Source organism: Physeter macrocephalus, chromosome 8, assembly GCF_002837175.3.
Source record: "Physeter macrocephalus isolate SW-GA chromosome 8, ASM283717v5, whole genome shotgun sequence".
In the NCBI taxonomy this organism is placed as follows: Eukaryota; Metazoa; Chordata; class Mammalia; order Artiodactyla; family Physeteridae; genus Physeter; species Physeter macrocephalus.
Window position 1 is genome coordinate 127,688,668 of NC_041221.1, and position 15,197 is coordinate 127,703,864.

Below are 15,197 nucleotides of genomic sequence, written 5' to 3' on the forward strand. Positions count from 1 at the left end.
TAGTGATATTGGGTAGCTTTTCATGTGCCTCTTGGCCATCTGTATGTCTTCTTTGGAGAAATGTCTATTTAGGTCTTCTGCCCATTTATTGACTGGGTTGTTTGTTTTTTTAATATTTAGCTGCATGAGCTCTTTATATATTTTGGAGATTCATCCTTTGTCTGTTGATTCGTTTGCAAATATTTTCTCCCATTCTGAGTGTTGTCTTTTCGTCTTGTTTATGGTTTCCTATGCTGTGCAAAAGCTTTGAAGTTTCATTAGGTCCCATTTGTTTGTGGATCAAAAAAGATCTTGCTGTGATTTATGTCAAAGAGTGTTCTTCCTATGTTTTCCTCTAAGAGTTTTTATAGTGTCCGGTCTTACATTTAGGTCTTTAATCCATTTTGAGTTTATTTTTGTGTATGGTGTTAGGTAGTGTTCTAATTGAATTCTTTTACATGTAGCTGTCCAGTTTTCCCAGCACCACTTATTGAAGAAACTGTCTTTTCTCCATTGTATATCCTTGCCTCCTTTGTCATAGATTAGTTGACCATAAGTGCGTGGGTTTATCTCTGGGCTTTCTATCCTGTTCCATTGATCTATATTTCTTTTTTTTTTTAAATCTTTTATTTTCTTTATTTTTGGCTGTGTTGGGTGTTCGTTGCTGCATGCAGGATTTCTCTAGTTGTGGCGAGCGGGGCCTACTCTTCGTTGCGGTGTGCGGGCTTCTCATTGCAGTGGCTTCTCTTGTTGCGGAGCACGGGCTCTAGAGCGCACCGGCTTCAGTAGTTGTGGCGTGCGGGTATAGTTGCTCCATGACATGTGGGATCTTCCTGGACCAGGGCTCGAACCTGTGTCCCCTGCATTGGCAGGTGGATTCTTAACCACTGCGCCGCCAGGGGAGTTCCCTGATATATATTTCTGTTGAAAATACAGTGTGTTTTGTGAGCACATAACTCAGATTTAACCTGTGTGGAGGGATGCAAAAAAAAAAAAAAATCCCTCATAAAAAGTATGAGTTGAGACCTGAAGTTTTGTTAGAAACTAGCTAGGAGAATAGAGAAAAGAGTATTCTATGAAGAAGAAATATCATATGGACCATCCTTGAAGTGGGAAGTTGCTTGGAAAACTTCAATACAAATGAAATTAAATAGAATTCATTCCAAAAACACTTTTGGTGAGAACTGCCATGTGTAGAAGACACCTGTACCATGTGGAAGATACAAAGATGACCGAGAAGCCTTTCAGGAAGTACGGGACACAGCAAGTAATTGTAATAAGTGCCCACTGCTGTGGATGTACTCAAGAGGGGCATATAACCCAGACTTAGAAGAGACAGAAAAGTACTAACCAGCTAAAGTGAAACCTAGTACAGAAATTATATCATCCACCCTTAAAATTAGCCCATTATTCAAGAAAATAGAGGCAAAAAGGCTAAGTAATTTGACTTTCCATATATACTGCCAGAATTTGTCCAATCAATATAAGTAAATTAGGAAGAGAAGACAGTCTATGACCTAGCTGTCTACATTTTAATAAAAGTTTATTAACTCCAAGGTGATACTAGCTCTAAGGCAGTAATGATGACATTTTCTTTTTCTTAATACTAATTCTTAAAGTAGGGATACTGGTTGTTGTACTAATGGAATCATGTTGTTTTTTCCCCGAATAGCATGTAAAACGATTAGGCTTACTTACTTCTCACTTTTTTCTTAATCCCATGCAACCTCTTCCACCGATCTTGTAATATTAAACTCCCTGGGTTTCTATGATATTCGGCCACCTTTAATGTCCCTATTTCTACCAACAATCTTTTCAAGACAATCTTGGCTTTTGCTATCAAACATCTCAAAATTTTTCCAGTCTCTACACATTACTCAATTCCAAAGCCAATTTCACATTTTTAGATGTTTGTTACAGCAGCGTCCCATTCCCAGTAGTAAAATCTGTATTAGTTTCCTATGGCTGCTCTAACAAATTACCACAAATTGGATGGCTTAAAACAACAGAAATTTATTGTCTCACAGTTCTGGAGGCTAGAAGTCTGAAATCAAGGTGACAGCAGAGCCATACTCCCTCTGAAACTCTGGGCAGAATCTTTACTTCGTCCTAAATTCTGATGGTGGCCATCAATCCTTAGTGTTCCTTGGCTTGCTGTTGCATTACTCCAAACTCTGCCTTCATCTTCACATGGTGGTCTCACACCTTTGTGTTTCTTTCTTCACCTGGCATTATCCTCTTCTTTTAAGGATACTAGTCATATTTGTTTAGGGCCTACTCTAAATGATTCATTTTAACTCAGTTAAAGCTGTGAAGACCCTACTTCCAAACTAAGGTCACATTTACATGTACTGAAGATTAGGACTTAAACATGTCTTTTGAGGGGACACACAATTCAAGCCATAACAATATAGATACACCACGTTTTATTTATCCATTCCTGAGTTGGTAGACATTTGGGTTATTTCTACTTTTTGACTGTTTTGTATAACGCTAGTATGCACATTCATGTACAAGTTTTTATATGAACATATGTTTTCATCTTGGTTGTATACATAGGCATGGAATTGCTGGGTCATATGATAGATAACTCTGTTTAATTTTTTGAACAACTGCTAAACTTTTCCAAAGCAGCTGCAGGATTTTACAGTCCCACCAACAATGTATAAGAGTTTCAATTTTTTCACATCTTACACATTGACTGTCTTTTCTTTTTTTTTTTTTTTTTTTTTTCCTGTACGTGGGCCTCTCACTGTTGTGGCCTCTCCCGTTGCGGAGCACAGGCTCCGGACGCGCAGGCTCAGTGGCCATGGCTCACGGGCCTAGCCACTCGGCGGCATGTGGGATCTTCCCGGACCGGGGCACGAACCCGTGTCCCCTGCATCGGCAGGCGGACTCTCAACCACTGCGCCACCAGGGAAGCCCTGTCTTTTTTTTTTTTTTGACTGTAACCATCCTATTGGGATGAAGTGGTACCTCACTGAAATTTAGATTTGTATTTCCCAGATGGCTAATTATGTTGAGCATCGTTTCATGGCCTTAATAGCCATTTGTTTGTCTTCTTTTGAGAAATGTCTATTCAAATCCTTTGCCTATTTTTAAATTAGTTTTTTATTTGAATTGTAGAAGTTCTTTATACATTCTAGATACTAGCCCATTATCAGGTATACGATGTATAAATATTTTCTTTCCTTCTGTGGGTTGTCTTTTCTCTTTCTTGATAGTGTCCTTTCCCTTTATCTTTTTAAAACAATTTTTTTAGTTTTTATAAAGGGGATAAATGTGTAAAATTTAAGAAGTCAAATAGTGTTACACAGAAACCCATAGGTGTCTACTTCCTTCTACATACTCCCAATTCCTGCTCCCCAGATATATGCACTTTTAATCATTTTACTTATTTTTTCTGGTATTTACCTCCATGTTTCTAAATAACATGTTTAAACTACTATTGATTTTTTTTTTTCTCTTTGGGGATATTGACCTTTGTCTATGAAAGTTGAGGACTGGGTTCCCCCTTATACCCTATTCCTCTCAATATACAGATTTTGGTGAAGCAGTTTTTCATCTTTGATATTAATATGACTATATAGAACTTGTCCACAGCTGAGCCCTCTAATATAAATATATGGTTACGTTGCCTTTCTTTTCTAAGTCTTAGTTTTTCTTTCTTTTTTTTTTTTTTAATATGTATTTATCTAGCTGCACCAAGTCTTAGTTTCATCATGCGGGCTCTTAGTTGCGGCATGTGGGATCTAGTTCCCCGCCTGGCCAGGGATTGAACCCAGGCCCCCTGCGTTGGAAGCATGGAGTCTTAACCACTGGACCACCAGGGAAGTCCCAGTTTTTCTTGAAGTTAATAACTGTCTTGTTTTTATTATCATTTTCCTACATAGCTATTTCCGAACTCTGAGCAAAACTGATGTCTACTAGTATCGTTTTTTCCTAGCAGCATCTTTTGTAGAGCAATATAGCCTTTTGCTATAGTCCAGACTAGTTGCTTTCTATGCTGGCTGCATAAATGCTGACCTATATTTGTCCTTCACCATCATCTCTGCCTCTCCTATGTTGGGTCACCTGTGTCCCTCATTCCCATTTTTTTTCTTTTGTGATTCATCCCCTTATTTTGGTGGAGCACAATCTTCTATAGCTTTCCAAGAAAGGGCGTATGGCAAATAAAAGACTTTGCATTTCTAAAAATGTTTATTTGCCATTGCAGTTAGGTGATAGTTTGGATATGTATGGTGTTCTAAGCTGGACATTTTATACAAAACTTGAAGATTTTATACCATTGTCTTCTCACAGTGATGCTATTTAGAAATCAGGTACCATTCTGATTTTCTATTTTTTTTATACGTGGACTGTTTTTTTCCCTCCAAGATTATTCATGGGTTTTGTGTTGAGCACTTGATGGAGGCTGTTTTCTTTGTTCTGTCTTGTTGGAGATCTGTGAATATAACTGTTGGTCCATCTAGACTACTCCTTTAATTTTCTTATCCTTTCTCTCCTTATTTTGTATCTCTGAATTCTTATATAACTTTCGGGGTAGTTTTTCTCAACTTAATCTTTGTTATCACTCTTTTGATATCCAAGAGTTTGGGGGCATTTTCTGAATGTTCCTTTTTAAATTTACTGTAACTTCTTTTTGTTGTTATTCCATGTTTGCAATAATTTATGTTTCTGAGAAGGTTCTTTGTGGTTGGTCAGTCTTTGTTTTGTTTTATTTTTATGTTTTCTGCTCCCTGTTTTCTGTTTCTGTTTTGGTATCTGCCTTTGATGTTATAGGTTTTCTAGTATATGTAAAATACTTAAAATAGTGCCTAGCGCACAGGATACACTTAGTAAAGTTTAGGGATTGTTATCTGGTGAATGGACTGGGGGAAAGGAGGGAATGGTGGCAGTGACAAATCTTTGTCAGTAGTCTAAGCAAGAGATAGGGAGAGGTCTGAACTTAAATTGTTTTGGGTGATGGAGAATATACAAAAGATTAGAGAAACATCCCTACAGTTTCTACATGAGGAATAAGGTAGATTTAAAGAATGACCTAGAGATTTCTGGCTTGAGAAATCCATTGTTTTCCATAACTGAAATTGAGAAGACAGAAGAAAGAGCAATATTGGGGGGACAATATTGAATACCTTTTTGTTTGTTTTTTTTAGCACAGTCTTAGAATTCAGAAGTCTCAGCATTCCACTTCTTTTTTGAGAAAGCACAATTAAACCTGCCTAAATTATCTGAAACATCTTCCTCTGGGCTCTTCTAAGATGTAGTATATTCACGAGTTTGTGTGCATGTGTGTATGACTTTAAGAGCAGATGAAGTTCTCAGGTTAAGCAAAATAAGAACAAATACCAGACTGGTAAAGTTGGTTAACTTAGCAAAGTAGTTTTGGCAGGGGGAATCATTAACTTTTTAACCATTCTCGTATTGTTTTGTTTCAAAGAATTTTGTATTGTTTTTGTAAATACATAAGGCTAATTTTTTTTTTAATTTAAAGATAAATAATCAAGGGAAAGTTATTTTGGCCAACCCTGTTTTCACCAACTATTTCGAAAAATAGTCTAAAAAACAAACAGAAAATAAATACTGTTTAATCCATGTAATTATGTAAAGTGTGAAATTTGTTCTTTTGAGGTCTGAATTCTAATTTTCTTTATAGGTTTTACAGCTCTTTAAAACACTGCACAGGACCAGACAACAAGTTTTTAAAAATGATGCTAGGGCATTAGAAGGTAAGTTTATATTTTGCCCCTTTGGAGCAAGTCCATTCTTCAGGTGGCTGCTAATAATACAAGAGACCATGTATGGTGGTCAAGACCTATCTTGGGGAATGACTTCACGATCTCTCCCCTAATGTTTTTTTAAATAAAGATGACTTTACCTTACCCTTCTTTGAGTAGTATCTACAAAGAAAAAATTTTAAAGATCAAGTTTTCATAAAAAATCAGGGGAAGAAAAGGATCAGAATTTCAGTGTGCTCCATTACTTGCCTTATGTTCAAGCCATGAAACTCATTTATCTATTATATAATCAAATTTTCACATCCTCTAGGACAAGATACTACCATATTGTTAATGCCTTGTGTCTTTCTAGAAGTGACAGCAGCTATGAAAGAGAATCTATCACAAATGATTCAAATTCAGTATTTCACTGTTTAAAGTGGTTTCTGTCTTATCTGAAACTCAGAGCTCTAAAGCTTAGGTTCTGTGTTGGTCATACTCAGTTTCTAAACCTCTTTAAGAGGGCACCTTGGAGGAGGGGTGGAGGGATAAATTGGGATACTGGGATTGACATATACACACCACTATATATAAAATAGATAACTAATAAGGACCTACTATATAGCACAGGGAACTCTTCTTAATACTCTGTAATGACCTATATGGGAAAAGAATTTAAAAAAGAGTGGATATATGTATAGGTATAACTGATTCACTTTGCTGTATAACAGAAACTAACACAACATTATAAATCAACTATACCCAAATAAAAATTAAAAAAAAAATTCAACCTCCATTTAAAAAAAAGAGGCAACCTACCTAAAGTGTCCCCACTGTCCCTAGGAATTCAAGTTTTTGTAATTTACTGAAAAAAATTTCTTGAATATTAAAGTATATGTCTCATATTACATGTACTTTACACAAATTCCTCATTTAATTCTTCTCACAGCCCTGTGAGGTAGTTACTATCATAATTTCTATTTTTTCAGATGAGAAAACTGACAAAATGTGAAAGGATTTACCCCACATCATACTTAGTAAGAGGTGAAGCTGGGATTTAGCCTAAACATTCTGGCTCCAAAGCCTAAACTCTTACCCACCTTACATATTGAAATGTATCGAGCATAGAAGGAAGGTTTTATGGCTAATCTCCATCAGCATATTTTTAAATGTTTTTAATGTATTTAAGTGAAATAATTATAAGAATAGCTAATACTGCATATTTACTAAGCACTGTACATTAATTGTTCCATTAAATGCTCACAGCACACTCTAAGGCAATTTATCAGTTATACTGAATTATGCTGCTGTAGTGATGCCAAAGTCTCAGTGGTATATGAACAAAAGTTTTATTTATCAGTCACTTTACTTGTCAGTCAAAGCATCCAAAATTATTTGTATATCCTCTTTGCTGCTATATCTTCATTTTAAGTGTGTGTTTGGCAGGGGGGTAGGGTTAACATGCTTGTATGTATTGAGTTTTGCCATCTTAAAAAAAGCATGTTAATTCAAATCCTTAGATTTACAAAAACAAAGTATTAACTTGGATTTATTAGGATCTCATAGCTAGAGGTTCAAAATGAAATTAGAAATAAAAAGCAGGAAACAAAAGTATTAGAGTGCTAAAAATATGTATTAGGTTTAATTACAAATTTGCCAGCCTGTCAAAAGGTCTCCAAGGACTTTTAAAATAAATTTATTTTTATACTTTGTTTTACATGGGGCAAAATTATTTATTCTACTAGAGAAGTAGTAGAGATATGTATATAGCATATAGTATCATAGTATAATGAATAATATGTAAATTATTGGGACAGGAATTATAAATTAGAAAAGCAGGGACTTCCCTGGTTGTCCAGTGGGTAAATATCTCCAAGAACATAAAAGGGTATATTGTCCCAAATGAACAGATAAAATGAAGAGTTTATTTTCTCACAATCTCTGTTATACTGCTAAATGAAAAATTCTAAATTTTAATAAGATTAAGTCAAAACAAATTCTACCTATTGCTACATCAAATATAAATATCTCCATAATACTGAGAACGTTTAAAAAAATAAATTGATGTTCAGGGGACTTCCCTGGTTGTCCAGTGGGTAAGACTCCATGCTCCCAATGCAGGGGGCCCCAGTTTGATCCCTGGTCGGGGGAACTAGATCCTGCATGCATGCTGCAACTAAGAATTCCACATGCCGCGACTAAAGATCCCACACGCTGCAACAAAGGATCCCGCATGCCGCAGTGAAGATCCTGCGTGCCGCAACTAAGACCTGGTGCAGCCAAAATAAATAAATAAATATTTAAAAAGAAAAAAGAAAAAAAAGAAAAGTAAATAACTATATACATATTTTTTCTTTTTCTAGCAGCCAGAATAAAGATAAATGAAGAATTCAAATGTAATAAAAGTGAAACTTCTCCTAAGAAAATAGAAGAGGTACAGTAATTAAGCTTTTCAATTACAATAAAACTCACATTTTAGCAACTAGAGGAAATGATAAAAATAGAGGGACTATATGAAATAAAAATCATTACTTGATAGTTAAAGCAAGCCATCACAACTATAGATAACCTTCACTTGTTTGGTTTGGCTCACCTTCTCAGGGTCATCTGCCTATACCCTTAAGATAGCAAGTTGCCTGGTGAAAAGAACATGAGTGTAGCCATGATCAAAGCAAGAGCAGCTGAACCAACCCAGAAGTTCACAGAAATGCTGTCTTCATCTAAGGCAAGTGACTGAAACTAAGGAGAGTGGTAATTCACTCAGAGTTACACAGAGGGAACGTCTACTCATTTAGCTCAACTAGACAGAATTTTTTTTAAAATTCATATCTTGGCTGTGGAAGTTAACCAGCCAGAGTTTATGAACTATTCTTGCTTTGCCTTCTGTATTTGCATTTTAGTCACTTGCCGCAGTTGAAGACAATCTACTAACACTAGTCGGTGAGCTCCCTAGTATTCCCAGTACATGTTCATTGAAAAAGTGCACAATGATTCTTTTCTTGTATAAAATCATATGCATATATACATTGTCTCTGTCTTAGGAAGGAACACTGCTTCCTAGGTGTTCCTGTATCTAAGTTTGTATAAATGTAGGGAAAGGACCATTAGGAAGAAAATGAAAAATGAAAAATTATTTGCTGGGATAATTAAGATTCCAAGAATTGGTTTGGTAAAGAGGAAGGTACAAATTAGAGAAATTCTTCCATGTTTAATAGAATTTCCACATAGTGAAAAAAAATGTTTTTATACAAATACTTTTCTACTTAGTAGAGAAAATGCTATTTTTGAAATAGTAAATATCTATGATAAACTAATGAGACAAAATGAGATAGCCTAAGGATTTCTTTCCCTATAACATCAAGAAAAAAGGGGGAGATTTCACTTAAGCGCATGATAGGGCAAACAGGGACTATGTAATATTTATTCATGAAAGAAGTTAAAATGACATTCTAACAGGTCATGACTTGAAGAGAAGTTAAAATGTATATACTGAAGTTTGTACTATTTTGCTATTTGGTAGACTGATTAATAACGATATGATACAGGTATACCTCATTTTATTGTGCTTCGCTTTATTGCACTTCACAGAATCTGTGTTTTTTACAAATTGAAGGTTTGGGGCAACCCTGCATTGTCAGATGCTGGTTAGCATTTTTTAGTAGTAAGGTGTTTTTAATTAAGGTACGCACATTGTTTTTTTAGACATAATGCAGTTGCACACTTAATAGACTACTGTATATTGTAAACATAACTTTTATATGCAGTTGGAAACCAAAAAATTCGTATGACTCACTTTATTATGATATTTGTTTTATTGTGGTGGTCTGGAAGTGAACCCACAATATCTCTGAGGTATGCCTGTAAGTGTTTTTAAATTTTGAAGTCATGAGTTAAAAATTTTTTAATTGAGGTCTGTTTATATTAACTAAACTGGAAAAATGAACTACCATCTCCCAAATTAATTTCACTTGTAGAGCACTAACATTAAGCACTCCTTTTTTTTAATATATAAATTTATTTATTTTATTTATTTATTTTTGGTTGTGCACAGGCTTTCTCTAGTTGTGGCGAGCGGGGGCTACTCTTCATTGTGGTGTGCAGGCTTCTCATTGTGGTGGCTTCTCGTTGTGGAGCATGAGCTGTAGGCACGCAGGCTTCAGTAGTTGTGGCTCGTGGGCTCTAGAGCACAGGCTCAGTAGTTGTGGCGCACAGGCTTAGTTGCTTCGCGGCGTGTGGGATCTTCATGGACCAGAGCTCAAACCCGTGTCCCCTGCGTTGGCAGGCAGATTCTTAACCCCTGCACCACCAGGGAAGCCCACATTAAGCACTCTTGAAATTAGATATTTGTTATATACAAGTGTATATTTTATACTTTCTGTAACTCTGCATATATTAAATACTTAGTAGTTTTTAGATAATTACATTGTCATGTATTGTCATGAAGTCTTGGCACCAAAAGGAATTGTAGGCATCCTCTTGACCAGCAGTTCTCAAACTTTTTGGTTTCAAGACCACTTTACCTTCCGAAAAACTGAAGACCCCAAAAAGTGCTATTTATATGTTATACCTATCAGTATTTACCATATTAGGATTTAAAACTGAGGAATTTTTAAAATATATGTTGATTAAATAATTTAAAAATAATAAGCTCATTACCTGTTAAATACAATATTTATGAAAAATAACTATATTTTCCGAAAAATTTAGTAAGAAGAAAGGCATTATTTTATATTTTTGCAAATCTCTTTAATGTCTGGCTTAATAGGAGTCAGCTAAATTCTCATACCTGCTTCCTCATTCAATCTGGCACTGTATGTTTTTTTAGATTGAATTATATGAAGAAAATTCAGCCTTATGCAGATATGTAGTTGAAAGAGGGTAGGTATATATATTAGCCTTTTCAAATAATTGTGAATACTCTTTGATATCAGACCTCAACAAGTGGTAAATTTCGTTAAAGGTCAGATGCAGTGCGGAACTCTGTTATCTGTTAGACCAATGGATGTGTGTGGGTGTGTGTATTTATCCTTTGCAGGGGTCGTTCCTAGGACTTATACATACCACATCCTGCTCATCCCCTTCGATCTCCCATAATCCCTTGTTTCTCATCTAGCCTTGTTTCCAGCCTTAAACCTAATACTCAGCTCAGTTTTTGCACCTCCAGTGGGTGAGGAGGCACATTGTTTTTCTTTCTTTCCCCTTCTAAGCCCCTTCTCAGCTCTGTCGGGAGGTAAGGCTTTGCTCTCCTACAGCCTTCTCTATTTCAATTAATGGCAGCTCCCTCCTTTTGATGCTCAGGCTGAAACCCTCGGTGCTCTCTTTTTCGACTGCTTTCCTTTTCTCACATCTACATCCAATCTGGCAGCAAATCCTGTTGACTTAACCTTCAAAATATACCCAGAATTCAACCACTTCTTATTCGCCCTATTATTATTTCCTGGTTCAAGCCGTCATTATTTCTCACTGGGTTGTTACAACAGCCTCCTAGTGGGTCTTGTTGCTTCTGCCCTAACTCCCTGCAGCCTATTCTCAATACTTATAAAGGCAGTGAGCCTTTTTAAAAAAGTCATATCCCATCACTCCTCTACTCACAATCCCCATGGCTCCTCATCCCATTCAAATTAAAATCTAAAGTCTCTACCTACCATGACCTATAACACTGTATCATCTGACCCCTGTTAACTTCCTGCCTCAATTCACCACATACTTCTCACTCTTCCAATCTCAGTGCCTTCTTTGAGGGTGCTTCAGTTTACCAAGAACTTTCCTATCTCAGGCCATTTATGCTGTTGCTTCTACCTAGGATATTCTTCTCCAATATGCCCTTCTCTAATATGGTAAATATTGATAGGTATAACATATAAATCTGTTGGTCATTTAGTAGACCCAACAGATTTTAATCTGTCTTTCCCTTTGAATGGATCTTTTAGTCATGCATGTTTTGTAACATCATGCACTGATGATTTGGAAAATGTAGGTTCACCAAGTAATGCAGATCTTCCAAATGTTGACATAGTTCAATATGTAATATTTTAAAATTACATCTTAATATCCATCTCATCAGAAAAATCTTTAAGTATTGGCAAGCTGTCAAGCTTATAGTGACAGATACAGCTTCTCCAGAATTCTGATTTTTGCTTGAAAGCTTGAATTTTATCATTGCCATTAAATACTGTCAGTTGTTTTCTTAAAGTGACATACTCATTTCGCCTATCTGCCAGTTACCCAAATCTGAATAAACAGAGTTTGTCTATAAAAGTAAAAATGGTATTCCAAAGAGAAAACTCTACTTGTGCTCACAACTCAAACAATGCAGACACCTCTAGTATTATGAAAATAATTTTGACTTTATGTGTCCCCTGAAAGGGTCTCAAGGTCCACAGCTTTGAGACTCACTGTTTTAGTTCAGTTCTTCATTTTGCAATGATGAGTTCTGAAACTTAGTGAGTAGGTATTAACCCAAGGCCATACACTTGATGACAGAGCCAGAGTTGGGAGTCCAAGTATTCTGCCTCCTGATCCAGTACTCTTTCTAGTGTTCAGAACATCCAACTCTACAGTAAAAGAAAGATTCAGCCCCTCTCAGAAAAACAAAATCCACATTTTAAACACATTGTAAAATATATATTACAACAAAAAATATTCCAAATCTGTTTTGGAACAAAATATGGACTGGATAGATAAAAGGTAAAAGTATACGCATGTCTGAGCTTTCTGTATGCTTGGAATGGTTACAAAAAGTTAAAGGCAAGGGAATTCCCCGGTGGTCCAGTGGTTAGGAATCCACGCTTCCACTGCTGGGAGCACGGGTTTGATCCCTGGTCGGGAACTAAGATCCCGCATGCCGTGCAGCGCGGCCAAAAACAAAAATGAAAGTTAAAGGCAAGGGGCTTCCCTGGTGGCACGGTGGTTAAGAATCCACCTGCCAATGCAGGGGACACGGGTTCGAGCCCTGGTCCAGGAAGGTCCCACATGCCACGGAGCAACTAAGCCCGTGCACGACAACTACTGAGCCTGCGCTCTAGAGCCTGCCAGCCACAACTGCTAAAGCCCGCACTCCTAGAGCCCGTGCTCCACAACAAGAGAAGCCACCGCAATGAGAAGCCTGTGTGCTTACTGCAACTAGAGAAAGCCCGCGCACAGCAATGAAAACCCAATGCAGCCAATAAATAAATAAATATATTCTTAAAAAAAAAAAGTTAAAGGCAAGTATCGCCTAAAAAGAATTGTAGTAAACCTTTAGTTTTCAAAAACAGTACATTCATGTGAACCATTGAAAAAACACAGAGGATTTAGTCTATTTTTTTTTTTTTTTGGTTTTCTTAACAGCTAATAAAAATAGGTTCTGATGTTGAGTTGATACTCAGAACATCTGTTATACAAGGTATTCACACGGACCACAGTACGCTGAGTAAGTAATATTTTAAAAAATGTTGCTTGCAATGTATTTTAAACTATTGAGCAGTTACAGTGCTTTTAATGCTGATTACTAAAACAACTTGATTTTGCCAGACAATGTGGTATATATTGTACACATTTATAAGGCTGTATTTAAAAATGCTGAATTATGAAACTTTGTTTTACCAGACTTTTTTTTTCTTTTCTTTATTTTTTCTTTTTAATCTTAACCACTGGTTATACTGCAAAACTACAGTTACAAAGGCAGTATATGCATACCGCAATTTATTGCACTTCCCAGATAATGCATTTTTCACAAACTGAAGGTTTGTGGCAACCCTGCGTCAAGCAAGTCTATCGGTGCCATTTTTCTAACAGCATTTGCTCACTTGGTGTCTCGGTGTAACATTTTGGTAATTCTTGGAGTATTTCAAACTTTTTCATTATTACTATATTTGTTATAGTGATCTGTGGTCAGTGATCTTTGATGTTACTGCTACGACTTGCTGAAGGCTCAGATAATGGTTAGCATATTATAGCAATAAAGTATTTTTAAATTAATGTATGTACATTGTTTTTTTAGACATAATGCTATTAGACATTTAATAGACTATAGTATAGTGTAAACATAACTCTTATATGCTCTAGGAAACCAAAAATTGGTGTGATTTGCTTTATTGAGATACTTTATTGTAGTGGTCTGGAACCGAACCTGAAATATCTTGGAAGTTTGCCTGTGTGACTGTTTTTATAAAATTTATCTGGCATTCTTAATTTTCCTAGTATAATTTGTCACCTACCTAGACTATGTCTATTTCTTTATCTTTTCTCCTATGATTCTACTATTTTAATTCAGAAGAATTGGGATTATACAAAATGGTAATATAGTTGAGAATCCTCCATTATACCTCCAAACTCCTGGTGGGGCTTCAGCAGACTCTCATTTCACATAATATTTGGTTTTCATTCCCTGAAGTGTTTGGGGGGACAGAAACAACAGCAAAGATACATAGAAACAGAAAAGTACACAATTTATAATAGTATAGCCCAGTGAATTTTCACCAAGTGAAATATCATGTAACCAACATCCACATCAAGTTACATAATGTTACCACTTTCCCAAAAGCCCCCTCATGCCCTGATGTCCCTCCCCGTCAGCCCCTCCCCAAAAGTATAACCACTGTCCTTTTAACACTATCAATTTTAACCTAATAAAGTGTTTGAACTTTATGTACATGGAATCATATAGGATTTCTGTTTTGTCTGGCTTCTTTCTCTCAATATTATATTTGTGAGATTTATCTTTATCATTGTGTGTAGCAACATTTCTGTGAGTATTGTATGAGTGAAACTTCCATGTCATATGGTATGTGTTTATTCAGCTTTAATAGGTACTGCTAACCAGCTTTCCAAAGTAGTTAGACTAAGTTACACTTGCAGCAGTGGTATCTGAGAACTCCAGTTGCTTTATATCCTCACCAGCTCTTTGATACTGTGCATCTCTTAATTTTAGAGTTTCTGGTGGTTATGTAATGGTATCACATTGTGATTTTAATTTGCATTTCTCTGGTGATTAATGAAGGACTAGCACCTTTTCAGTTGTTTAATGGCCATTTGGATATTCTCTTTTATGAAGTGGCTGTTCAAGCCTTTTGCCCATTTTTTTAAGAGGTTATCTGCCTTTTTATTATTGATTTGAAGAAATTCTTTGTATGTTCTGAATATAAATCCTTTGTTGGATATATGTATTATAAGAATCTTCTGCTTTTTGTCTTGCTTTTTCGTTTTGCTGTTTTTATCTTTTGATGAGAGGTCTTAATTTTAATGTAGTCCAGTTTATCCCTTTTTTCCTTTATGGTTAATATTTTTCTGAGTCTTGTTTAAGAAATCTTTTCCTGTCTCAAGCAAGGTCATGAAGATATTATCCTATGCTTCTTCCAAAAGCTTTATTGTTTGGTCTTTTTCATTTGGTTGTTTATATCAACTAGAGTTGATTTTTGCATATGGTATGAGATAGGAGTCAAGATTTATTTTTTGGGCTTCCCTGGTGGCGCAGTGGTTGAGAATCCACCTGCCGATGCAGGGGACACGGGTTCATGCCCC

At 36.0% G+C, this 15,197-nt stretch overlaps 1 protein-coding gene across 3 annotated transcripts in view; it reads left to right on the forward strand.

The window, feature by feature from the left end:
* The window catches only part of LYRM7 (LYR motif containing 7), a 43,576-nt gene that overhangs the window by 1,896 nt on the left and 26,483 nt on the right, over positions 1 to 15,197 (forward strand). For all 3 annotated transcript variants that reach the window (XM_055086738.1, XM_055086739.1, XM_007122200.4), the window contains exons 2-4: positions 5,636 to 5,708; positions 8,060 to 8,130; positions 13,026 to 13,107. In XM_055086738.1, the coding sequence (XP_054942713.1) occupies positions 5,636 to 5,708; positions 8,060 to 8,130; positions 13,026 to 13,107 (226 nt within the window). The remainder of the gene's footprint in view (positions 1 to 5,635; positions 5,709 to 8,059; positions 8,131 to 13,025; positions 13,108 to 15,197) is intronic.